This window comes from Oncorhynchus mykiss, chromosome 29 (assembly GCF_057628025.1).
Source record: "Oncorhynchus mykiss isolate SJ-2025 chromosome 29, ASM5762802v1, whole genome shotgun sequence".
Classification (NCBI taxonomy): domain Eukaryota; kingdom Metazoa; phylum Chordata; class Actinopteri; order Salmoniformes; family Salmonidae; genus Oncorhynchus; species Oncorhynchus mykiss.
Window position 1 is genome coordinate 35,837,583 of NC_143050.1, and position 27,552 is coordinate 35,865,134.

Consider the following 27,552-nt stretch of genomic DNA (forward strand, 5'->3'; position numbering starts at 1 on the left):
CCCATGCTCCTCTCGTTATAAAGCCGCGTTTACGCGCAGTGAGTCCCTCCACACAGCACAGCCCAGAGGCGGCAGCAGAGAAGCACCGATATATCACACACAAGCGAGAGAACGCATCTGTTCTGTCCGTGTAGCCTACAGCAGGTGACTTGGCTGAGCATTCGGAGATAGACACAAGGTAAACGTCCTCTCAATCTCATTCAGACATTTGGTTTCATTCTTCACCGAGATGTGTGTTGTCCAGCTCTGATGCGCCTGTATTCTCCGATGCTACCGTTTATTTATGAGTGTAGTTGTTGTCTTCTTGAAATCTTGTGTTTTTTTAAGATGTTGTCAATCACTTGGTTTCGGGTAGACAGCTGTTTCAGCACGAGGGAACCATACTGACACTGATAAAGCGTGAATGGTTCTCACTCAAGTACAGTGATCTGATTTACTGATAGCTAATGAAGTATAGAGAGCAAGAGAGAGAGAGAGTTCCAGGCGTGCTGTTTACCCAGGCTACTCCTGAGAAAGGATCAATACCAGACATCGTGTAACTCTTTGTCTGTGTGTTATAACATGCACAGTGTTGAAGACAGACCATTTTCAGTAAAACACATGGTAGTGTAAAGCAAACAACACATTTCCCAGAGCAGGCCAAAAACATACACCATGAAGTCTTACACAATAACACAGCAGCTAACACTGCAGAATAGGACACTGAATATGGAGGGCATGACTGCAGTGGGAATCACTGTGTGTGTGTGTGTGTGTGTGTGTGTGTGTGTGTGTGTGTGTGTGGCAGCTATGCCATTAGTCATAGAGTCAGACCACAATAAAGTGAATTTGGAAAGTATTCAGACCCCTGCACATTTCAGCCTTATTCTAAAATTGATTAATAAATAAATTGTTTTCCTCATCAATCTACACACAATACCCCAATACCCCACAAAGTGAAAAGAGTTTTTTTGCAAATGTGTTAAAAGTTTAAAAAAAATAAAAAAAAAACAGAAACCTTATTTACATAAGTATTCAGACCCTTTGCTATGAAACTCGAATTTGAGCTCAGGTGTATCCTGTTTCCATTGATCATTGTTGAGATGTTTCTACAACTTGATTGGAGTCCACCTATGGTAAATTCAATTGATTGGACATTATTTGGAAAGGCACAGAACTGTCTATAAAATATGCATGTCACAGCAAAAACCAAGCCATGAGGTCGAAGGAGTTGTCCGTAGAGGTTCGAGACATGATTGTGTCAGGGTACAAATCTGAGGAAGGGTACCAAAACATTTCTGGAGCATTGAAGGTCCCCAAGAACATAGTGCCCTCAATCATTCTTAAATGGAAGAAGTTTGGAACTACCAAGACTCTTTCTAGAGCTGGCCACCCGGCCAAACTGAGCAATTGGGGGAGAAGGGCCTTGGTCAGGGAGGTGAGATTGAACTCTTTGGCCTAAATGCCAAGCGTCACATCTGGAGGAAACCTGGCACCATCCCTACGGTGAAACATGGTGGTGGCAGCATCATGCTGTCAGGATGTTTTTCAGAGGCAGGGACTGGGAGACTAGTCAAGATCGAGGCAAAGATGAACGAAGCCAAGTACAGAGAGATCCTTGATGAAAACCTGCTCCAGAGCACTCAGAACCTCAGACTGGGCGAAGGTTCACCTTCCAACAGGACAACGACCCTAAGCACACAGCCATGACAACGCGGGAGTGGCTTCGGGACAAGTCTCTGAATGTCCTTGAGTGAACCAGCCAGAGCCTGGACTTGAACCCGATCAAATATCTCTGGAGAGACCTGAAAATAGCTGTGCAGCAACGCTCCCCATCTAACCTGACATAATTTGAGAGGATCTGCAGAGACAGGTGTGCCAAGCTTGTAGCGTCATACCCAAGAAGACTCGAGGCTGTCACTGTCAAAGGTGCTTCAACAAAGTGCTGAGTAAAGGGTCTGAATACTTATGGAAAATGTGATATTTCAGTAAAAACATATATTTAAATTAGCAAACACTTGTGTTGCTTGATGAGGGAAAAAAAACAATTTATAACATTTTAGAGTAAGGCTGTAATCTTAACAAAATGTGGAATAAGTCAAGGGGTCTGAATACTTTCCGAAGACCGAGTATGTGTGTAGCTAAATGTATTTACAGTTTTATTCACGTTTTCAAGTACTGGTGACAAGTAATGCATTCTGATTATTGCTTAGATTGTAATGGACACGTGATTTGTGTAAAATACTTTTTTGAAGGTTGTACTGATTATAATGAGCTAATGTTAAGCTATTTGCCAGGTATGTGTGGAGCCATGTTTGTTGACATTATACAATGTGTTCTGGGTGTGACGTAAATGTCGCTCTTTCCAAAGATATTATTATGAGGTGAAGGAATGTGTCAATCATCTCTCAAGTAAACTTCCCGGAAGTGAATGAAGGGACGTGAATGATCGTAGACGACACACCCCCTTCAACATGCACACTGCAAACAGACCAAACTCATCTTGTCTCCTCTTATTATCTTTGGTTGATACAAAAAAACAATCATGGCGGCGCGCACAAACTAGCCATCGTCGGATTACTTTTATTTTCTAGAAAGTATTTTACTCATTTATTTTGATCAATGCTAAGGTTACCTGTATTGTGTTGAATTATAAACAGTAATTGCTATTAGCTAATTTATATTGTGGTTTCTGACAGCAGAGTTATCTAAAAATTATGGCTTGAGTTACGTCAATCTCCCCTCAGTTAGTGCTAGGACTAATGTAGCCTACATATTCCGGTTTGGATGATTGTGTATGCCGTCACTTCTTCTGTGAATGTCTGAACATTGCATCCCCCCAAAAAAACAGTATGGCTAGCTCAAATGCCGACTGTTGCCTCAATCGAAACTGTATGTTCTAAATAAGCATTCTAATCACACCGGTTTGAGGGTACACTGCAGGGACCACTGTAGAATGATCACACTTGTTTGTTGGTATGTGTTGTGGTAAACCGTGGGGTGTTGGGTTGAGCATGCAGAGATTGATACAGAGACAGGGAGGTTTTAGTCCGCAAAACAACTTTACTAGGACAGAAAAAAACAAAGAAAATCACTTAAGTTTGGCGCGGTCCTTCTCCTCTACTTTTGCTTTGTGTCGGTCTCTCCCCGTTATCTCTCACGGTGTGCCACAGTGCTCCTTTTATTTGGCCTCCACGGCTGGTTGGCACTTTCCGCTAAATACCTCCACCTGGAGCTGTCCGTGTCGGGGTGCCCAGCTCCCGTATTCCCAGCAGAGTGAGCCAACGTCGCCTCACGTACCTCCCCTCTATTACCCTCCCCCAGGGTAGACCTCCTGGGATACCCCCCCCCCCAACCCCTGACTGGGAGGGAGGCATACTCAGGGTTAGGTTTGCATCCCTCCTGGAGAGGGCATCCGCATTGCCGCGCTGAGCCCCCGACCTGTGGATTACAGAAAAAGAGAATCGCTGGTGGGTGACACGGTCATCCGTGTCCTTACCTCTTGCCATCCACACAAGGGGGGCATGGTCAGTGATCAGGGTGAACTTCCTCCCGAGGAGGTAATACTTGAGGGTGTCCAGTGCTCTCTTCACGACAAGGCACTCCTTCTTGACAATCCAGTGTTTCTTCTCCCTCGGGAGGAGATGCCTGCTGACATACATGATTGGGTGCTCCTCACCTTCCTCCTCTTTGGACAAAACAGCCCCTACCCCTGTGTCAGACGCGTCTGACTGGACCAGGAGGTATTTTAGGAAAGTCTGGGGTGACGAGTACCGGATGCGAACATAGTGCATCCTTCAGGGCCTGGAACTCCGCCTCTGCAGACATCTTTCATCACACGAGACATGAATGTGGTGCCCTGGTCCATCAGAATTTCCCACGTAATACCCACCCGGCTAAATAAATGGAAGAGCTCCCGTGTGATACCTTTGGCTGCCACCGTGCGTAGCGGGATTGCCTCAGGATACCGGGTGGCGTAATCCACAATTACAAGGATATATTGGTGTTCCCTCGCGGTTTTCATCAACGGACCCATTAGATCCATTGCCACCCGCTTGAATGGCACTCCTATAATGGGCAAGGGAACCAAAGGGTTTCTATAATGCACCCTCGGAGCTGTGATCTGGCACTCCGGGCAACTACGGCAGTAGTCCTCCACGGCGCGCTTGACTCCGGGCCAGTGGAACCGGTTCCCAAAACGCTCCCTGGTTGTCTCCATCCCCATGTGTGCCCCAATCAGGTGGGTGTGGGCAAGCTGCAACACAGTCTTAACATACTGGCTGGGTATGAGTAACAAGTATTTTGTCTCCCCATTACGCTTTACTACCTGATACAATAAATTATGCTTGATGGCGAAGTGGGGGTAACGCCAGTGGGGGTAGCGCCAACCCCAAGACACAGTACACCATCCACCGCAATCACCTGGCCCCTAGCGTTTGGGGTCTTATAACTGGGCAGTCCCGACCTGACCCGTGAAGATTCCCGTGTTGGGAGGTCCATCTAGGTCCTGCATCTCCATAAAGGGGAGCCTGAGGTCTTCCTCACACGGTGGCTCGCTTGTCGGAGCGAGCCTCCTGGTCCGACTCGGCCCAGTGGGTTGGGTTGCACAGGCTAACGTCCTTTTTCCTTTTCTTCCTACCTCCCTTGCGTGCCTCCCCAGGTCACTCCTCCACAGCGCCTGGAAGAGAGGGCAGTCTCGACCGAGGAGAATGGACATGGGCAGGTCACACGCGCATCTGGCACTCCCCCCTTGGGGTGGTTATCCTCACTGGCACCTTTGGGTACCTCTTCATGTCCTCGTGTACACAGGACACTGTCACCTCCTCGTCCCCCAGTTCCTCCTTCCCCTCTCGTGTGAGCCACTGCGGGTGGGCCAGGGTTACCATGCTGCCGGAGTCCAGCAGAGTGCGGACAGCTCCAGGTGAGGTGCTCATAGCAGCGTCTCTGATCTGGGTCCAGCAGCCACCGACGTCGTCAGTTTGGGTCACCCTCCCGCTTCACAGCCTCAGCTGGTTCCGTCCGGGCCCCCTTCAGCCGCTCGCGCCTCTTTGTGTTGTTCTTCCCCCCCGCTGCGTCGCCTCTCTCCGCTCGGGCCCCTCTCAGCAGGTCCTGGGTGTTCTGGTGAATTTCCACAGCGGTCAGCAATTCCTCCAGGCTCTTGGGGTTCTGCATGTTCAGTCTTCTTCATTTCGTATGGCAGGGCCCGAAAGTATTTATCCAGGACGAGCTTGTCAAGCATCGGGAGGGATGGTACTTCCATCAGTAGCCAGCCCGTGGTCAGGCGCACCAGGTCGCTCATCTGAGCATGAGGGGAAAGGGTCGGGTCAAAGTCCCTGTCGTGAACCAGTTGTGCACAGCGTGCGAGATTGAACCCATAACGGCTCAGGATCTCCCGTTTGAGTCCCTCACAATTCGCGGCCTAGTCAACATTCAAATCAAAGTAGGCCTTCTGGGCCTACCCAGAGAGGTAGGGTGCCAACAGGCTGGCCCACTTAGGCTTGGGCCATCCTTCCCTCTGTGCCGTCCTCTCGAAGGTGCACAAATACGACTCCACGACTCCACCTTCCTCCCTTAACTGAACCAGGAACGGATTCGGGTCAGACTCCTGAGCCCTCCCAACCTTCAAATGGGCTACCTCCACTGCCAGTCTGCGGTTTTGTTGGTGCTGCTCCTCCAGTGCTTGCTCCCCGAGAGAGACTGTTGCTTCTACTGGCTGAGGATGAACAGAGAAACATAGAAACGTGCAACTTTCACATATGTTGATGTTGGGTTGGTGCTGGAGATGATGAATATGAATTTTAAAAATGCCCCTTTAAGTTAATGGTTAATGTTAGGGATAGGGTTAAAACAGAAACAACTTGACAGTTAACCTCTAGCGACGAGCAATCCCGTATCTGGGAGCGTAATCATAGCCTCAAGCTCATTACCATAACGCAACGTTTCCTATTCATGAAAATCGCAAATGAAATAAATATATTGAAACACAAGCTTAGCCTTTTGTTAACAACACTGTCATCTCAGATTTTCAAAATATGTTTTTCAACCAAATTGTAAGAGTATTGATAGCCTAGCATAGCATTAAGCCTAGCATTCAGCAGGCAACATTTTCACATAAACAAGAAAAGCATTCAAATAAAATCCTTTACCTTTGAAGAACTTCGGATGTTTTCAATGACGAGACTCTTAGTTAGATAGCAAATGTTCATTTTTTCCCAAAATATTATTTGTGTAGACGAAATAGCTCTGTTTTGTTCATCACGTTTGGCTAAGAAAAATACCGGAAAATGCAGTCACTTACAACGCCAAACTTTTTTCCAAATTAGCTCCATAATATCGACAGAAACATGGCAAACGTTGTTTAGAATCAATCCTCAAGGTGTTTTTCACATATCTATTCGATAATCTATCAGTGGTGGCAGCTGGCTTCTCATCAGAAACAAACGGAAAAATACTGCAGCTGGAGATTACGCAATAATTGCAACGGAGGACACCAAGCGACCACATGGTAGATGTAGTCTCTTATGGTCAATCTTCCAATGATATGCCTACAAATACGTCACAATGCTGTAGACACCTTGGGGAAAACGCGGAAAACGTAAGCTGACTCCTAGCTCCTTCACAGCCATATAAGGAGTCATTGCCATGAGGCGGTTTCAAAAAATGCGGCACTTCCTGATTGGATTCTTATCTGGGTTTCGCCTGTAACATCAGTTCTGTGGCACTCACAGACAATATCTTTGCAGTTTTGGAAACGTCAGAGTGTTTTCTTTCCAAAGCTGTCAATTATATGCATAGTCGAGCATCTTTTCGTGACAAAATATCTTGTTTAAAACGTGAACGTTTTTCATCCAAAAATTAAAAGAGTGCCCCCTATATCGAAGAAGTTAAGTTTAGGCATTCATTCTGACTAGTTAAGGTAAGGGTTAAGGTTAGGAATTAATTCTGACCACACAACTGGGCAGTAGTCCAGGTGCGACAAAACTAGGACCTGTAGGAACTGCCTGGTCGATATAGTATATAGTAAAAAGGTAGTGCACTATATGGGGAATAAGGCTCAAGTGGAAAGCACTATACTGCATGTGGAATGGCGTGTCATTTGGGACTGCATTTCAGTCTAAGCCAAAGCCTCTGTATGTGTCAGGTCATAACTAATGTCATGCTGTTTCTTTACTGTTGTTCAGAACTCACAGTGATGTTCTCAGTTAATTATCAACCTAAGCCAATTGATATTAGATTATATTCTGGGAGCTGTAACTTTATGAGTTGATATGAATAATAAACCATTTAGGACTCCTGATGGTTGTCATCAGACTGTAGTGTGTGTCTGCGTGTCTCTGTGTGTGTGTGTGTGTGTGTGTATGAGATTGTCTTGAGACTCGTCCTTGTAGAAAACAGTGAGAGGAGAACAAGATCTCTCTCTTGAAACGCAAAGCGGTTGCATCTCATTTTGTCATATAGATGAGTACACTGTGAATGAAGCAACATGTGATGGGAGCTAAGGCTTTAATTCAGGGAGGGAATGCTCTACTGGCAATATTGAACTGTACTGTTAGGCTGCCCACTTCCCGGCAACAAGGTGCATGATGTGTGATGAATGTATTGTTGAAGAAAAAGTTGAGTCGAGTTGAGCAGAGGCAGTTTTAGGATATCCACCCATGGGGAACATTTGTTAGCAGGGCCCAGAGAAGAATTGGCCTTTAAAAATGCATTTGTACTTAATTTACATGATAGAAGCTGAATATTTTTTTAATACTACACAAATTACCGAAATGAGTTGCTCTTTTGACGCTGACAAACTGAGATCAATCTGGTCTTGAATTCAAAGACTGATAGTATTATTGTGTGTGTGTGTGTGTGTGTATGTATATATATATATATATATATATTTGCCATATATACTGTATATTGTAGGCTAGAGTAGACTGACTCACCTAATGATGAAGTTGAAGCCATAGACTACTACTCAAGGTGATGGTCGATGCATGCGTCTTTGCAAAATCCTATCCCAAGATGAGCTTCTTTGAAAAACAGTGCCGCTGTTCGCTAAAAATTGTGAGTTGTTGAGAAATAGTAGGCATTTTCTCTCCAAACTGTCTGTTTTTCCAGCGATTGTATATTGAAATTTGCAAAAGACAAAGAGCCACAACCAACCATTGAAATAAAATCCATAGATGGCAGTTCCCATTCAAGTCAGGACTGGTAGCCATATCTAGTGTACCCATGACTTTAATAGTCAAATTGAAAGGGTAAGAGGTTCCAAAACCCTTTTATACACTGAACAAAAATATAAACACAACATGTAAAGTGTTGATCCAATGTTTCATGAGCTGAAATAAAGGATACCAGAAATTATCCATACACACAAAACGCTTTGTTGTGCACAAAATGTTGTGCACAAATTTGTTTACATCCCTGTTAGTGAGCATTTCTTATTTGACAATATAATCCATCCACCTGACAGGTGTGGCATGAGAAGCTGATTACATTTAGCATGTAAATCCTGGTGGGGCACCCCCCCCCCCCGACAATATTTTTTTAATGCATGTCAGCAAAGCAACTACACAACACAATAACAATACATGAATTGTACTATATTGGTGACAAATGGTGCCCACAAACTGTTAGGGCCTACATAAATCTGTCGCAACAGCAGAGCTTTCTTTTCAGCACCATGGAGTGAATCCTTACCACTGCTACACCTGGTTATCAGCGGAGCCTTGTCTGGCAGCGAAACAGTTCATTCAGCCTCATTTACTGCCTTTAAAAAAACATAGCTGATATGGCTGACTTCCTTAAAGGAATGTGGTTTCTACTGACAATTGAGATGTACAAACTATGGCATAAGGGAACGATGAGCGGATAAGAGTAATTTCAATGGAGACATTAATGAGCTACCTAAGACGGACATAGTCAATATAACTATTTCTTCAGCACATTTGAAATGTACAGCGACAGAATTCAGAACATGGGCCGTTCTTACAGTATTCTCCCTGTACACCAAGTCAGAATAAATAAAGGGGGGATATATTAGCCACTGATTCCTTCCAAACCACTCATTATTGAATTTTGCGATTTCCAACTTGTTGTGTAATGTTTATTTCCAGTGGCCGATGAGCACCGATAACATCTCTTCAAATGACAAGGATTGAAAATGATTTGCCGACTTGATTCACGACGACTGCTTGTCTAGCTTGCTAGCTAACATTTTGAAAGTATGATCTTGACATGATCAGTCCAATCAAAGCTACGGTAGATATGTGATTTGACGTCATTTTATGTGGCAAATTACCTTGGATAGGCACTTCTAACGTAAACCTATGGCAGCACCCAAGGGGCTTGAATTTTTGAGCTCTCTCCATAGATTTTGCGGTGGTGTATTGTCCCCCAAATACTTATTTTCAACCATAATTTGCAAATAAATTCATTCAAAATCCTACAATGTGATTTTCTGGATTTTCTTTTCTCATTTTGTCTGTCATAGTTGAAGTGTACCTATGATGAAAATTACAGGCCTCTCTCATCTTTTTAAGTGGGAGAACTTGCACAATTGGTGGCTGACTAAATACTTTTTTGCCCCACTGTATGTTGAGCACTTGTTGGCTGTTTTTACTTCACTCTGCGGTCCGACTCATCCCAAACCATCTCAATTGGGATGAGGTCGTGTGATTGTGGAGGCCAGGTCATCTGATGCAGCACTCCATCACTCTCCTTCTTGGTCAAATAGCCCTTGCACAGCCTGGAGGTATGTTGGGTCATTGTCCTGTTGAAAATGAATGCTGTGGTAGCCATGCTGGTTAAGTGTGTCTTGAATTCTAAATAAATAATTGACAGTGTCACCAGTAAAGCACCCCCCACACCATCACACCTCCTCCTCCATGCTTCACGGTGGGAAATACACATGTGGAGATCCATTCACCTACTCTGCATCTCACAAAGACACGGCGGTTGGAACCAAAAAAAATTAAGATTTCCACCGGTGTAATGTCCTTTGCTCGTGTTTCTTGGCCCAAGCATGTCTCTTCTTCGTGTTGGTGACCTTTAGTTGTGGTTTCTTTACAGCAATTCGACCATGAAGGCCTGATTCACACAGTCTCCAACAGTTGATGTTGAGGTGTGGCTGTTACTTGAAGCATTTATTTGGGCTGCAATTTCTGAGGTTGGTAACTCCAATGAACTTAACATCTGCAGCAGAGGTAATTCTGGGTCTTCCTTTCCTGTGGCTTTCCTCATGAGAGCCAGTTTCATCATAGCGCTTGATGGTTTTTGCGACTGCACTTGAAAAAACTTTCAAAGTTCTTGAAATTTTCCGCATTGACTGACCTTCATGTCTTAAAGTAATGATGAACTGTCATTTCTCTTTTCTTATTTGAGCTGTTCTTTTATTTTTACCAAATAGGGATTCTTTTGTATAACCACACCTACCTTGTCACAACACAAATTGGCTCAAACGCATTAAGGAAAGAAATTCCACAAATTATATTTTAACAAGGCACACCTGTTAATTGAAAGGAATTCCAGGTGACTACCTCATGAAGCTGGTTGAGGGAATGCCAAGAGTGTTTAAAGCTGTCATCAAGGCAAAGGGTGGCTAATTTGAAGAACACTTTTTTGGTTACTACATGATTCCATGTGTTATTTCATAGTTTTGATGTCTTCACTATTATTCTACAATGTAGGAAATAGTAAAAATAAAGAAAATCACTGAAATGGTCATTACACAGATGCACCTTGTGCTGGGGACAATAAAAGGCCATTCTAAAATTTGCAGATGTCTCAAGTTTTGAGGGAGCGTGCAATTGGCATGTTGCCTGCAGGAATGCCCACCAGAGGTGTTGCCAAAGAATTTAATGTACATTTTTCTACCATAAGCCGCTTCCAACGTCATTTTAGAGAATTTGGCAGTACATCCAACCGGCTTCTTAACGCTACAGCATGCAATGACATTCTAGATGATTCTGTGCTTCCAACCTTGTGGCAACAGTTTGGGGAAGGCCCTTTCCTGTTTCAGCATGACAATGCCACCGAGCACAAAGCGAGGTCCATAGAGAAATGGTTTGTCAAGATCAGTGTGGAAGAACTTGACTGGCCTGCACAGAGCCCTGACTTCAACCCCATCGAACACCTTTGATTTGAAATGGAACGCCGACTGTGAGCCAGGCCTAATCGGCCAACATCAGTGCCCGACCTCACTACGTCTCAGGTGGCTGAATGGAATTAAGTCCCCGCAGCAATGCTCCAACATCTAGTGGAAAGTCTTCCCAGAAGAGTGGAGGCTGTTATAGCAACAAAGGGGGGACAAACTCCATATTAATGCATATGATTTTGGAATGAGATGTTCAACAAGCAGGTGTCCACATACGTCTGGTCATGTAGTGTATGTCTGACTATGTACCATAGAAAAACACATTTAAAAAGAGAAACAAAACAAACCATTGGTGACAGAATATAACCTATAACATCTGTGCGAGTTCACGACCTCGGTCACTCAAGATGAACTCAGCCTAAAACCGTGGGTGTTGAAGATGTCCATCGTCACTTTGGAGGTGGCCTCGCCAGTCTCATCCTTGATAGGTATCATACAAAACGAGAAAACATTTTTGGTTCCAAGCACCCTTAATGGGTTACAGAAGGGAATTTAGAGTTAAGCACATTCTCTTTCTTTACTGGCCTTAATGTGTATTGCTTCCACCCACTTGGTAAAGTGGTCGGTCGTCGTCAGAAACAACTGATGGGCTTCAACTCCAGCGCCACAGTCTTCACCCTCTCAAACTGCTGGTAGGCTAGACAGGGTACTGACCTTTTAAGCACAAAGTGACAAATTTAAACATTGTGTGTTCTTTGATTATGACAGTCATTGAAATCATAATAATTTCAGATATAATAGAATGTGATTGTTACTTCACTTGCCCAGCTGTCCACATCCTTGACAATCACACAACAGAAGAAGCGTAGGTTTATTTTGGCAATCATGCGCTTCACTCCAAAATGGCAAGCATGCATCTCGGTCAGCACAGCCTCCTTCTAGTCCTTAGTGAAAATCAGCCTCCTGTCTGGCTGGCCATCCTTCCCCCGTACATGTGATTGCCTAACAAATTGGAAGAGAAGAGTTGTTGAAATACTCAAGTCTAAGTACATTTGCACTGCTGTCTTTCACTCTCTGTTTCTCTCTCCGTCTCTCTCTGTCTTCCACTCTCTTCCCACCTCTCTCTCTCTCTCTCTCTCCCACTTTCATCCTTTCTCACCCCCCCACCTCTCTCTGTTTGTGTAGTCTAGCTAAGAGACCTAGTTAAGGGCAGTTGGAATTACCATAATTGCTTCCACCTATCCATTTGTTTGATCAGGTTTAACTTATAACTCGATACCACAATATGACAGACATATAACTAACTGCATGTATAGCTAGCAACATGTAGATGACCAACTAGCTAGATGGAAAATGGTTGTTGAAAAATGGTTGTACGTAGCTAAATCCTTCCGGTTATCTAATAGAAGTTAACTGCTTAACGTTACCCTGAATTGTGAATTTCTGTTGTCAAGATCAGGGGTGTCTTCATAGTACTTCGCCTGGTTGGAAAGATAAAAGAAAATAATTGAGGTGCAAGTTACATACAAACAGAAAGCTACAATAACAGTTAGTTAGCTAGCTAACATTAGCTAAATAAAACTGTCTGGCTAGCTAGCTGACTAGGCAGGCTGAGCTAAATAGGTACATTAGCTAGCAACGTCAATCTGAAAACAGCTAAAATTATTTCTTTTTATTTAACAATATTTTCTTATATAAAGACATTTATATGGTAAAGAAAGAGTGTTCTCTTTCCAGTCTTCTCGGTCCTCCGAAGCAGTAGGTAGCAGGTAACAGTTAGTCGCCGTCAAAAACACTGTCCTTGGGGAGCAATTCTGAGCTAATAATTTTGCACAGACTGAGCGAGCGCTGATGAGGTGAAATAGAACTAGAACTGCCCGCGTCCTCTGTCCTCCATGACCGCTAGGTAAAATGGAGCCAAGCAACCAGCAGAGCAACGGATGCTTTGGTTCATTACGTAGACCGGTCAGAATGTTGCAAGTTCTAGCAACAGCCCTAGCAACAGAAGCTAGAACTCATTGAATCCCATTGTGAGGCATGGGGAGACACCTTTTGGCAGGTGGACACTATTTGGAATGACAGGCCCCCCACAGGCCTGGGCCCAGGGGCTTCAGCCCCGGTAAACCCCTGCATTAATCCAGCCCTGAGGCAGCCTGCTGTGAGATACTCAAGTCATTAGGGATGTAGTGGGAAAGAAAAGGTGGGGGGAGGGGAGAGGGGTTAGGAGATAAATGGGGTTAGGAGATGAAATAAATGGGGTTAGGAGAGAAGAAGGGGTTAGGAAGAGGATCATAGCCCCATCCCTACCTTCAGGCTATGCTCAAACCCTACACCCCAATCCGAGCACTTCATCTACCACCTCTGGTCTCTTGGCCCTCCCACCCCAGATTCTGCTCACGCCAGTCCAAGCTCTTCTCTGTTCTGGCACCCCAATGGTGGAACCAGCTTCCCCCTGAAGCTAGGACAACAGAGTCCCTGCCCATCTTCCGAAAACATCTGAAATCCTACCACTTCAAATAGTATCTTAAATAATCCCATCCACCAGCAAATTGTTCTGACCCATTCGGATCCTCACAGTACAGTCATGACAGAATATTGAATGAGTCCATATCCAGCTGTAGGAAATGTCCATGTGTGATATTCGGAGTAATCCCAATATCATATATGTTTAAAGGACATATCTGGTTTGAGATTTTTTCAGGATATGGTGCATATCCACAAAACTCAAAATATGCATTGGAAATGGTCTGTATTCTTTAGAATATAAAAAACATGTCATGTAAAGATATCCCCTGTAATGGACCGTTTTCGCCCAGTGACTAAAATGTAAGAGGAGGGGTTAGGAGAGGAGAGAATAGGGGTTATGAGAGGAGATGGAAGGAGAAAATAGGGGAGGTGAGTCAGTTTCTACTGTTTGAGAGAGAGAATACTCCTGGCTACATTTTCGGCTGGGGTTAAGGCGGCGCTAGTGTCAAACGCATGTTAGTTTGTAATTTTGTAATGTAAAAACTGGTGCACTGGCATTTTCCAGCCCTAACATTTTCCAGCCCTAACACCAGGTTCAGTAATTTACCTGTCTCATATCAGCTCGCTTGTGCTCAGATAGGTGTGGTGGAAATATTTGAGGTGTGTCCTTAAAAGCATGTTCCAAAGTACTAATTTCAGGCAGCGCTGATCTAATATATTAGACCAACCAAAAGCTGGTTTTAGCGGTAACAGTTGGTTATGGCATGAATTTTGACTGCAGAAACGCAGACTATTCGGCTGTGAAGCACACTGCCCATATGCGCATGAAACGAGTAGCCCAATGTGCTTTTGGTGCCTGTATACTTCGTATTTAGAAACCTACATAAAAAAATTTAAAAAATGTTTTATTTGATTAAATTCCAAGCATAGCCTCGCCTCCTCACAATGAATCCTTTTTTTCTGCCCAATGCAATCTCATAGTAATCAAGACTGTCGATAATGGGTTTGGCTCCGAAGACCGCTTAAATTTGAAAGGAGCGGTAGGCCCACAATATTTTAGCCATGCAGTTCCCGTTTTGGACGTGCGTAAAAAACCCTCCATGATGTAGGCACGTGTCCATGCCCATTATGAAATTAGCGATAAGTACCTTGGTGAATACCGGTGAACCTCGTATTTAGAAGTTATCTGTAACACGGAACCCAAACCGGCTGATAGAGCACGTGCACAATTTATTTTGCCCCCCCACACCAAACACGATCACGACACGCAGGTCAAAATATCAAAACAAACTCTGAACCAATGACATTAATTTGGGGACAGGTCAAAAAGCATTAAACATGTATGGCAATTTAGCTAGCTATCTTGCACTTGCTAGCTAATTTGTCCAGGGATATAAACATTGAGTTGTTATTTTACCTGAAATGCACATGGACCTCTACTCCGACAATTAATCCACACATAAAATGGCCAACCGAATCGTTTCTAGTCATCTCTCCTCCTTCCAGGCTTTTTCATCTTTGAACTTACATGGTGATCCATCTAAACTTTCATTGTGTTACCACCACAACCGGCAACAAAGTTCATCTTTCAATCACCCACGTGGGTATAACCAATGGGTATAACCTATTTCTATAAACCAATGAGGAGATGGGAGAGGCAGGACTTGCAGCGTGATCTGCGTCAGAAATAGGAATGACTTCTATTTTAGCCCTTGGAAACGCAGACTCTCGTTGGCGCGCACAAGCAGTGTGGGTGCAATAATTGAATAACATGGATTTCTAAAATTATTTTGGGACGCTCGCGCACGCCACGTTTCCGGTCTGGTCAGTATGTTATTAGGCCTATTATAACAAAGGCTGGTTCAACAGTAACGTGTGTCTTTTTTATCATTACATTTTACATTTATTTTTTCGTCTAATGTTATTACAACCAAACCTATTAGGATTCACCTTCCTGGTTTTATGGTGACAACATCCGTGGCACACTTGCAATGCAACTTCTGGAGGTGTGTGACTGCGATCTGATCTGTAAAATGGTTGCGATTATGTTCATAAAACACAGGCCTATTTGGGAGCGGTATAACGGTGAGTGGACATTCTCCCTTTCTCTTTATATTGGATCTTTGCCCAGCTACTGTGAACATTTTGGATATGCATAAAAAAGGTAATATTGTATGCCCACGGGGAGAAATGATGATGCCTGTAAGTGTGTCATAGCCTATTTAAAACAAGTTGTGTTGTTTTAGAATTTGATTGAGAATGATTTGTTATTTTTTTATGCCTTATCAATAATTAATTGAATCTTGCTTATTGACAATGTTTGGCATGTCCATGCTCAACCATAATGTAATTTACAGTAGGCCCCTATATCAGTGTGAATGTAATTTACAGTAGGCCCCTATATCAGTGTGAATGTAATTTACAGTAGGCCCCTATATCAGTGTGAATGTAATGTACAGTAGGCCTAGACCCTATATCAGTGTGAATGTAATGTACAGTAGGCCCCTATATCAGTGTGAATGTAATGTACAGTAGGCCCCTATATCAGTGTGAATGTAATGTACAGTAGGCCCCTATATCAGTGTGAATGTAATTTACAGTAGGCCCCTATATCAGTGTGAATGTAATGTACAGTAGGCCTAGACCCTATACCAGTGTGAATGTAATTTACAGTAGGCCCCTATATCAGTGTGAATGTAATTTACAGTAGGCCGGCTATATCAGTGTGAATGTAATGTACAGTAGGCCTAGACCCTATATCAGTGTGAATGTAATGTACAGTAGGCCTAGACCCTATATCAGTGTGAATGTAATGTACAGTAGGCCTAGACCCTATATCAGTGTGAATGTAATGTACAGTAGGCCTAGACCCTATATCAGTGTGAATGCTATTGAGGCCATGCCATTTAACTAACTATAATGCACTAACGTTGGATTTGGAGTTGATTCCAAGACAATACATAAAATACCATAAATTCACAACACATATTTCGCCATGGAGCACTTTCTCAAATATTTCTGACACACTCCTGAACCTACACTGCCGATGTTGCAGGTTTTCCCACTTACAAAGCATGTAGAGGTCTGCAATTGTTATCATAGGTACACTTCAACTGTGAGAGACATAAATCTAAAACAAAAATCCAGAAAATCACATTGTATGATTTTTAAGTAATTCATTTGCATTTTATTGCATGACATAAGTATTTGATCACCTACCAACCAGTAAGAATTCCGGCTCTCACAGACCTGTTAGTTTTTCTTTAAGAAGCCCTCCTGTTCTCCACTCATTACCTGTATTAACTGCACCTGCACAAGGCTGGGATGGGCTACAGGACAATAGGCAAGCAGCTTGGTGAGAAGGCAACAACTGTTGGCGCAATTATTAGAACATGGAAGAAGTTCAAGATGACGGTCAATCACCCTTGGTCTGGGGCTCCATGCAAGATCTCACTTCGTGGGGCATCAATGATCATGAGGAAGGTGAGGGATCAGCCCAGAACTACACGGCAGGACCTGGTCAATGACCTGAAGAGAGCTGGGACCACAGTCTCAAAGAAAACCATTAGTAACACACTACGCCGTCATGGATTCAAATCTTGCAGCGCACGCAAGGTCCCCCTGCTCAAGCCAGCGCATGACCAGGCCCGTCTGAAGTTTGCCATTGACCATCTGGATAATCCAGAGGAGGAATGAGAGAAGGTCATGTGGTCTGATGAGACAAAAAATAGAGCTTTTTGGTCTAAACTCCACTTGCCGTGTTTGGAGGAAGAAGAAGGATGAGTACAACCCCAAGAACACCATCCCAACCGTGAAGCACGGAGGTGGAAACATCATTCCTTGGGGATGCTTTTCTGCAAAGGGGACAGGACGACTGCACCGTATTGAGGGGAGGATGGATGGGGCCATGTATCACGAGATCTTGGCCAACAACCTCCTTCCCTCAGTAAGAGCATTGAAGATGGGTCGTGGCTGGGTCTTCCAGCATGACAACGACCCGAAACACACAGCCAGGGCAACTAAGGAGTGGCTCCGTAAGAAGCATCTCAAGGTCCTGGAGTGGCCTAGCCAGTCTCCAGACCTGAACCCAATAGATAATCTTTGGAGGGAGCTGAAAGTCCGTATTGCCCAGCGACAGCCCCGAAACCTGAAGGATCTGGAGAAGGTCTGTATGGAGGAGTGGGCCAAAATCCCTGCTGCAGTGTGTGCAAACCTGGTCAAGAACTACAGGAAACGTATGATCTCTGTAATTGCAAACAAATGTTTCTGTACCAAATATTAAGTTCTGCTTTTCTGATGTATCAAATACTTATGTCATGCAATGAAATGCAAATGAATTACTTAAAAATCATAATGTGATTTTCTGGATTTTTGTTTTAGATTCCGTCTCTCACAGTTGAAGTGTACCTATGATAAAATGGCAGACCTCTACATGCTTTGTAAGTAGGAAAACCTGCAAAATCGGCAGTGATCAAATACTTGTTCTCCCCACTGTATAGTGCTACCTGTAACGCTCTTCCTCTGACGAGGAGTAGCAAGGATCGGACCAAAGCGTAGCATGGTACATGTTCATGACGATATTTATTCAACTCAGAACACTAAAACAAAAATAACGAGAATGATACGAAACAGTGACATACACAGAGACAGAAAATAATCACTCATGAAACACAATAGAAAACAGGCTCCCTAAATATGGTTCTCAATCAGGGACAACAATTGACAGCTGCCTCTGATTGAGAACCATACCAGGCCAAACACAGAAATAGCTAATCATAGAAAAACTAGCATAGACAACCCACCCAACTCACGCCCTGACCATACTAAAACAAAGACATAACAAAAGAACTAAGGTCAGAACGTGACACTACCGCATGCGCTTAGAATTACCTACTCAGATAGGTTTGTTTAAATAGAGCCCTCCATGTCCTATTCCACTAGAACACCTATGGAGACACAAACGCTAATGTGTGTGTCTGTGTGACAGGGTTCGTTGTTTTATCCAAGCAGGGAGTTCTGGGGGATGTTGGATGGAGGATATTTGCTTGATTATTATCTTCCGCTGGATAAATTGTTTCCACCGAGTGACTCAAGACTCTTGTCTTGCACACACATTAAGAAAGACGCTTGGCGAGACTGAGACGTGTTCTTCAGACAGACAAATCCGATTGAAATCACTGGTCCTGTAGCATTTTGTTTTCTACCTTCTATAATAAACCAGCCGTATGCTGCTCATCAACCCTACCTGCTGCTTTAATGACTGAACAATATCGTCAGACAGAAATAGAATGGGGAGAGAGAGAGAGAAGGGTTAGGAAGAGAGAGCGGAGAGGGAGAGAGAGAAGCAGGAGGGAGTTAAAGAGAGACAGAAAATAAAGGAATTGGCGGTAAAAGAGAGGGGAGACAGTGGACGACATGAGGGAGGGAGTGAGGGAAGAGACGGGGGAGTGTTAATTCTTGATGAAAGCGACTGGTCATTTGCGAGCAAAATATTCACAGCACAGTAAAAAGACCCAGTAGAGAGTAGCTAGCAAAACAGAAGAGAGATATTAACGTTGTTTTTCCAGATTAGTGTTAGCGATAAGTGTCTGAGTTAATGAGGCGGTGTCATAAACATGATGTATTGTCTTTTCAAAGTAGGTTTAATTAAACAGCTTTCTCTAACCAGGACACCGCTGGCCTGAGGGAGAGCGTAAAGCATGAACCAGATAAAGTAGAGGGGAGAAACGCTCACTGTGTTTGCGTACGTACAGCGTGTATGTGCATATTTGTGAGTGTTCATACTTGCGCGCGCGTGTGTTTTATATGCACGTGTGTTTGTGTGCATCCGAGCATGCATGCGTGTGTTTATTAAATGTGTCTGGGAGCGCATTGGTATTTTTAGAGAGGCCAGGGATTTCAGATCAGGGAACATTCTACTAGAGTTTATCTCTGTTCTACAGCCTACTCTATGTTTATGTTGTCGAGCCATAGCTATACTGTTGTATGTATCTACTACAACTGTCTAGACTAATCGAAGGAGACACACGGGCGTGCATGTGTGCACGCATGCACACACACATACAGACACACACACACTTATTTTAGGGTCATATTAAACCATTTGTCTCTAGTGTTTAATCTCATCAGAGGAGCCAGTAACTAACACCATTAACCTGAGGGCAGTGTGTGTGTGTCTGTGTTCGTTTTTGCATCTGTGTGTGTTCCCAGTCTAGCTATAGTTGCCCACATCTCTCCTCTCCTGTGAGTGTGTGCTTGTTTCCTGTCCTAATGGGTAGTGTATGTATGATTGCATGACTACATGCCTCATCTGAGCTGCATTCTCTCTTTCACGCAAATGAGCCAGAAATTACTGTTGTTGTCCAGCATTTAGCTTTGTGTTTGCTTGCGCGTGCGTTTGTGTGCGTTTGTGTGCGTCTGTGTGTGTGTGTGTGTGTGTGTGTGTGTCTGTGTGTGTGTGTGTGTGTGTGTGTGTGTGCGCAACCTGCTGGGAAAAAAAGAAACAAACAAAAGACATGAAAGATGTTCTGAGGAAAGAGAGATGATAAGATGGTTACAGTGGGGAGAGGGAGACAGACAAAGGAGACAAAGAAATAAAGATGAGAGAATGAGAGAGGAAAAGAGAGACAGTGAGAGAGAATCTGCAGTAATTGTCAGTCACACAGCGTTAAACAGAGACCTGCTTTCTTGAGGGAAGATAGACCGACATAATTATAGTCTCCCCTCTGCTTTCTCCTCTTTTAATATCTATCCCTGAGCTCTTCAACACTGGCTAGAGACTTAATACATTTTATGCATATTAAGTGGACATTTTTATATATAGTGGACAATGAAAGCCTTTCCTCCCTCTTATTTTCTTCTTCACTTCTTATTAGTTATCCCCCTCTTCTCTCTTTTTCTGTTCAACTTTTTTCAACTACTTTTTTCGAATCTCAACCCTTCTCATATCTTCCCTGTCTTCATCTAAACTCTCTTTTCCTTTTTCTCATTTCCTTTTTCATCATCCTCTTGTCCTCTCCTCTCTTCTAGTCTCTTCTCATCTCCTGTTCTCTTTTCAAATGTTCTCTCATCTTCTCTACATTCTCCTTCTTATGGTCTTTTCGAATGCTATATTCTCTTTTCCTCCATCCCCATGCCTTTAGTTTTTATTTGTAGATTATTCTCTACTCTTACACAGTAAATAGACTGAGATTATCTTCTATTGTCTTCCCTGTTTTACATATAGAGACTTTGAGCTGATCCTGAGCCAAACCAGTCACAGTGTCTCCAGCAGACCGAGGGACGGGGCGCAGCCAATCAAAGTGATTAGCAGACTCGGACAGCCAATCACGGCGACTCTAGCAACATGACGACCAACCAGCTGTGGCCAACTGAGAAGGGTATAGAAAGACTATAACTGCCTGTCTACCCCATCACCCTGTACCCCTCTACACCGCCTTGAACTCTCTCGAGCCCCCCATCAACTCCCAGTCACTACCCCCTCAGAGGGAGTTTAGTAAGCACCCTCTAACAGCCTCCAAAGCCCTTTCTTCCACCATGACCAACAACAGCAGCTCCCCTGGCATCTGGGAGACCACTGATTGGTCCGAGTCAGGCCAGTGCCCGCCCTCGGTGTGCGGGGCCACATTCCTTATTGTGGCCTACAGCACGGTGATCGCGGTGGGGTTACTAGGCAACGTGGGCCTGGTGTTCATCATTGGGCGGCAGAAGGAACTGCGTAACGTCACCAACATTCTGATCGCCAACCTGTCCTGCTCGGACATCCTGATGTGTGTGGTGTGTCTGCCAGTCACCGTCATCTACACTCTGATGGACCGCTGGGTATTGGGGGAGGCACTCTGCAAGGTGAGAACACAGTTCCTAAGTCTGTATGTTTGTTGGATAACCGTTCCGTGTTTGTTTGTGTCTGTAATCTTTTTTTCCCCCTCCCGCTCCCTCTCTTCTCCCTCATATCTCCTCTCTTCCCTCTCAGGTCACTCCGTTTGTACAGTGTGTGTCAGTGACGGTGTCGATATTCTCCCTGGTGTTGATTGCGTTGGAGCGCCATCAGTTGATCCTGCACCCTACTGGCTGGTCCCCAGCAGCAGGCCACTCCTATCTGGCCGTAGGTCTCACCTGGTTGGTCGCCTGCTTAATATCCCTCCCCTTCCTATCCTACAACATTCTGACTGACGATCCCTTCCAGAACCTCACACTGCCCGCCAACCCCTTCAGGTTAGTGTGTGTGTGTGTGTGTTTGATAGTGCATGCCAGATGTAGCACTTTCTCTCTCTCTCTCTCTCTCTCTCTCTCTCCTCAGAGACCATGTGATCTGTATGGAGAAATGGCCGACAGATAGACACCGTCTGGCCTACACCACCTTCCTGCTGCTGTTCCAGTACTGCGTCCCCCTGCTATTGGTGCTGCTCTGCTACCTCCGCATTTTCCTACGCCTACGTCGACGCAGGTGACCCACACATGCACGTACACACGCAAGCAGGCACACACACACACAGACACACACAGGACAGTCAAATAATTGGCAAATGAATGAGTCGTTCATAGTCAATGGAGTCATTGTGAAGAAAAGTTGAAGACGAATGAGTCTGCTTACTCAGACGCAGGTAATACATCAAGACAGGATTCAATGAATGGTAGTCAATTAATTACCAATGGTGAATTGGAGAATGAAATAAATGAATGAGTTGCAGTAGTAGTCCAATGATTATCAAAGAGGATAGACAGTGAACAGTTGATGAGTAAATGTTAATGAAGTTCATGAGTACCTGGTATAGTGTGGTATAAATCCCATCCATCTAGTCTGTTCCTTTGTTTCTCCCATCCAGGGACATGGTGGAGCGGATCCGGAACGCCCGAGGAGCCCAGAGGATCAATGCTATGCTGGCGGCCATCGTAGCTGCCTTCGCCCTCTGCTGGCTGCCGCTCAACGTGTTCAACACGATATTCGACTGGCACCACCAGGCGCTGCCCGCCTGCCAGCACGATGCTTTGTTCTCTGCCTGCCACCTCACTGCAATGGCCTCCACCTGTGTCAACCCTGTGGTGAGTGGACTGGACTAGAATTGAACTTAACTGAATTGAAATTAAATTAACTAAATTTTTATTCAACTCAACTGTATTAATACAAATTTTGGAAATGGAAATGTCATTACAAACATGTGCTGGTGCTGTACATTAACACCTTTTCTGCAAACACACACACACACACACACACACACACACACACACACACACACACACACACACACACACAGGTGTACGGCTTCCTGAACAGTAACTTTCAAAAGGAGTTGAAGGTTCAGCTGCAGCGCTGCCACTGTGGCTTGGGGGCGCCAGAGAGCTATGAGAATTTCCCGCTCTCTACCGTCGGCAGCGAGGGGATAACCAAGATGTCAACGCTGAACCGGGCAGGGTCAATGAGCACCGCGCTGCCTCCACGGGCCGAGCCCAGTGTTAGCATACGCAGCTAACGTCTAGCCAACAGAGTGGCTAATGCTAATGGATGAGTAGTGTAGCGTGTACAGCTGTCAGACAGGGTGTAAACAACAAGGATACAGTTCATATCAAGTAAGCAGCAAACAGACAAACCCTCAAATGAACAGAGCTGGCATAGAGCAGCTAACGCTAATGGACAGAGCTAGCGGCTGATGCTAAAGAGAGACAGAGTGGAAATAAGCAGCTGGACAGACAGGACAGACAGAGCTAGTTGGCCCCAGTTTCCATGAGGTTCAATCCATTTCTGAATTCCTATAAAGCATTGCAGGCCGAGCAGACTGCAGGACTGATGTATGCACTTAGCTAAAATAAAAATGAACGAACAGATCCATACAGCTAATCAACGGAGCAGCTCGTGGACAGAGTGCACACATGCAGCTACGCTAGGTAGCACACAGCTGGAGAGACTGCGACAGAGTGACAGACCCAGGGACGTGTGGGCTCTGTTTCCATGGTGATGGGGTATTTCTGAACTAAGTCAGTTTGTTCCCAGAAGAATTGTCGTCACCAGAGTTTGACATCATCCTAGGGTGTTAAGCTGCTGTCACGCCAGTCAGATGGATGGATGGACAGACGGTCAGTCAGTCAGTCAGACAATTCCGAACTCAGGGCTGCCTTGAGCTGATATGACAGCTGTCTGTCTAACATCAGAATAACCCTGTTGACACTGACAGCCCTCCCTCTTAGTCGCTGTCTCCCTGTGAGCTGTTCAGTAATCAGAGAGATCAGTCTGAGACATGCTGACGAAAGAGGGGAGGAGAGAGAGAGAGAGAGTCCCTGATGTTGCTTACGCATTGCAGACAGATCGTACATACACAGAGCTGGCTGACCGGACTGGCTGTCTGGTCTACTGACTGTCTGGCTGGTCTACTGTCTATCTGTCTGGGTGGCCGACTGGCTGATTGGCTGGCTGGCTTACTGTAGATCTTCATCAATAATTTATGATTGTACAGAACAGTGGAAATGGATGTAAAAAAATATATATCATGATTTTTATATTTTTGTCTAAAAGTAAAACAAAATTCCACTTCTTTCCATTTGTGGTGAAAGTGCCAAGGCTCCAGCTTGATGTTGTGCATCTGTAATTTTATATATGGAGTGTTTTTGTTATTGTTTTTGTTAGCTCTGATTTTTATGATCCAACCATATCGCTCATGTATAAAATTAGTATTAGCTTTGGTGTGTGTGTGTGTGTGTGTGTGTGTGTGTGTGTGTAAACCCTCTTAGGTGTATGTTCAGGATATAATCACCTCAGCCCTTCTCATTGGCTCCTGCTCCAGACATTGAGGCCTGTTTGGATCTTAACGTCAGGCAGTTTCCTGCTTCACTAGAGCCAATCATGTGTTAACATGTAATTGCTGCTACATGCTAATGTGTTAGCTTTGGCCGGTCCAGAAACAATCCTGGCCCCTAACTCCTGGGCCTTGAGTGCTGAACTAGAACAGGATCCTAGTGCAGATATGAACTCACCACTGTAGTACAGATGTCGGATTTGAATTTGATCACTCTTTTGTCCCTCTCTCGCTTGCTCAAACACTGAAGCACCAGACAATAGTTTTCCCCCCTACTGCTACTGTAGTAATAGGTCCTATTACTCCAACATTCAAATGTACAAAAATGTATCTGAAATGAACCTATACATGTGAAAAAATGTAGTTTTATGTAGCTTAATAACAAAAATAGAAATTGGTCCACTACGACATACAAGTGTATCCGAAATGCAGCCGTACAGTAGGCTACACCCAAACTATAGCCTAAATGAATTGCACACATAGGCCTACAACATGAGATGTTAAGGTGAAATTGAGGGTAGTGAGGTAGCCTACGGAACGTTATGTCGCGTAAGAGAGCGACTGATAACGAATACATAGGCAAAGAGGTTACGAGTCAACTATCGAAATGTAGTTCAATTGTGGCATGGGGTGGTCTAGCAGTCAGGGTTGCTACCTTCAGTGCCGTGTAGGCGCGGGCTTGGTTCTGGCACACACCCTTCTGACACCCACGTCCTTCTGACACCCACATCCTTCTGACATATCATTCAAACCACCCGATTGACTTGATTTAGTGACACATTTCAAAGACACATTGACTTTTTTTTATTTTTTAAAGAGACCATACCAGACACTAATATTTGAAAGACTTTTGTATTTAATGGGTAACATAAATAGGAATTGTGAATGTGAATATGAATATCAAATAATAACAGTAGGCTACGCCAACATTAGTTTCCATTCGTACAAAGTGTTGGGGGTAAAATGCCACAGTCGATTTGCCGTGGTAAATGAGGAAACACTTGATTTCAATTGTACTGAATATTTGTTAAACACATAACTCACCCTTAGTCTGTTCGAAAAGGACAGAGGCCTTGGTTCAATCGGATCAATCGTTAACCGGAGAAAGCAGACACCCGCATAGCCAATGCTTTGGCGTTGTTGGAGATGGAACTGCACCCGAGCCATCAAATGGTGAGCAGCTGCTCTTGCAATCATTGTCATGAAGCCACACCTGCCACCCTTGAATTATGAAATTCAGAACGAGGAAGTGAACTGCACTCCGCGCAGCCAATGGCAATGTCCGCTTTAGGTATAATCAGTGGTGTCTATTCATGGGTGCCAAGGGAAGCCAGGCTTCCCGAAATATACAGTACCAGTCTAAAGTTTGGGCCCACTTACTCATTCCATAGTTTTTCTTTATTTGTACTATTTTCTACATTGTAGAATAATAGTGAAGACATCAAAACTATGAAATAACACATATGGAAGTAACCAAAAAAAGTGTTAAACAACTCAAAATATTTTTGAGATTCTTCAAAGTAGCCACCCTTTTGCCTCGATGACAGCTTTGCGCACTCTTGCATTCTCTCAACCAGATTCATGAGGTAGTCAACTGGAATGCATTTCAATTAACAGGTCTGCCTTGTTAAAAGTTAATTTGTGGAATTAATTTCCTTCTCAATGAGTTTGATTCAATCAGTTGTGTTATGACAAGGTAGATAGCCCTATTTGGTAAAAGACCAAGTCCATATTATGGCAAGAACAGCTCAAATAAGAAAAGAGAAATGACAGTCCATCATTACTTTAAGACATGAAGGTCAGTCAATCGGGAAATCGTCACTCCTATCAAATCCCATTGAGAGCATACGTCATTGACAGAAAAACTTGAATTGTTGCATCTCATTGTGTTGTCCTCCGGTGACTAGCTAGCCGTCTAGCTAAAATTGTAATTTTCCTAAATTAGCCATGGATGGAGATAGGGATTTGGACTTGTGGTTTTACTTAATTCTCTGCACTGTTCAATGATTATAACGAAACAAGATTCTCTGGTCTGATGAAACCAAGATTGAACTCTTTGGCCTGACTGACAATTGTGACATCTGGAGAAAACCTGGCACTATTCCTACTGTGAACCATGGTGGTGGGGATGTTTTTCAGCGGCAGGGACTGGGAGACTAGCCAGGATCGAGGCAAAGATGAGCAAAGTACAAAGAAATCCTTGATGAAAACTTGTTCCACAGCGCTCGGTACCTCAGACTGGGGCTAAGGTTCACCTTCCAACAGGACAACGACCCTAAGCACACAGCCAAGACAACGCAGGAGTGGCTTCGGGACAAGTCTCTGAATATCCTTGAGTGGCCCAGCCAGAGCCCGGACTTGAACCCAATCGAACATCTATGGAGGGACCTGAAAATAGCTGTGCAGTGACACTCCCCATCCAACTTGACAGAGCTTGAGAGGATCTGCAGAGAAGAATGGGAGAAAATCATCAAATATAGGTGTGCCAAGCTTGTAGCGTCATACCCAAGAAGACTTGAGGCTGTCATCGCTGCCGAAGCTGCTTCAGCAAAGTACTGAGTAAAGGGTCTGAATACTTAGGTAAATGTCGTAAAATTCTACAAATCAGTTTTTGCTTTGTCATTATGGGGTATTATGAGAACAAAAAAAAGATTTAATCAATTTTAGAATAAGGCTGTAATGTAACCAAATGTGGAAAAAGTCAAGGGGTCTGAGTACTTTCCGAATGCACTGTATATGTGTACATATAGGTAGGGGTAAGTTGACTAGGCAGCAGGATACTAGGGTCCCTTCGGTAGGGCTTGCAAACCATAGTTGGTTCGGCTGTGCATCCTGCTGGAAGCATGCATTGTCCAACCTAATCCTGAAGGTCCATCAATATAGGGCTTTTCAGTCTCACAAGGCCGTGATCCTTTGAACGTGTATTACCATGAATAAAACAGAATATTCCTCATTTAAGTTCATACTGTATGGGTTAAATGGAATAGTAACTGAAATATGGACACTGACTATAGGCCTATAACCTCTCACGCATATAATATATAATATAATTATGCACTTCTTGCAGAAAAATTATACAGCAAATGCTAATTTTGTCTTGGGAACAAGAGAGGAGAAATGATACTTTTCAGCGTCTCTTGAGAAAATGTAAATGCGCATGTAATGTGTTATCTTTCTTTGACCCTGTTATGCAAGCAGACAGTATTTCAACCACATAAAATATGCACCCAAGATGAA

General features: G+C 44.1%; 1 protein-coding gene across 1 annotated transcript; it reads left to right on the top strand.

The window, feature by feature from the left end:
- npy8ar (neuropeptide Y receptor Y8a) lies at positions 1-27,552 on the top strand. The gene is made up of 6 exons (XM_021590663.3): positions 1-178; positions 20,754-21,373; positions 21,501-21,742; positions 21,828-21,974; positions 22,354-22,570; positions 22,783-27,552. The coding sequence occupies exons 2-6, from the start codon at positions 21,065-21,067 to the stop codon at positions 22,996-22,998; spliced, it is 1,131 nt and encodes a 376-aa protein (XP_021446338.1). The 5' UTR covers positions 1-178; positions 20,754-21,064; the 3' UTR covers positions 22,999-27,552.

Excerpts from the sequence above, each read along its gene's own strand:
- npy8ar (XM_021590663.3), top strand. The coding sequence starts at position 21,065 with ATGACCAACAACAGCAGCTCCCCTGGCATCTGGGAGACCACTGATTGG. Across the intron at positions 21,975-22,353 it reads CTACGCCTACGTCGACGCAG|GGACATGGTGGAGCGGATCC; the intron begins GTGACCCACACA and ends TCTCCCATCCAG. Across the intron at positions 22,571-22,782 it reads CCACCTGTGTCAACCCTGTG|GTGTACGGCTTCCTGAACAG; the intron begins GTGAGTGGACTG and ends ACACACACACAG.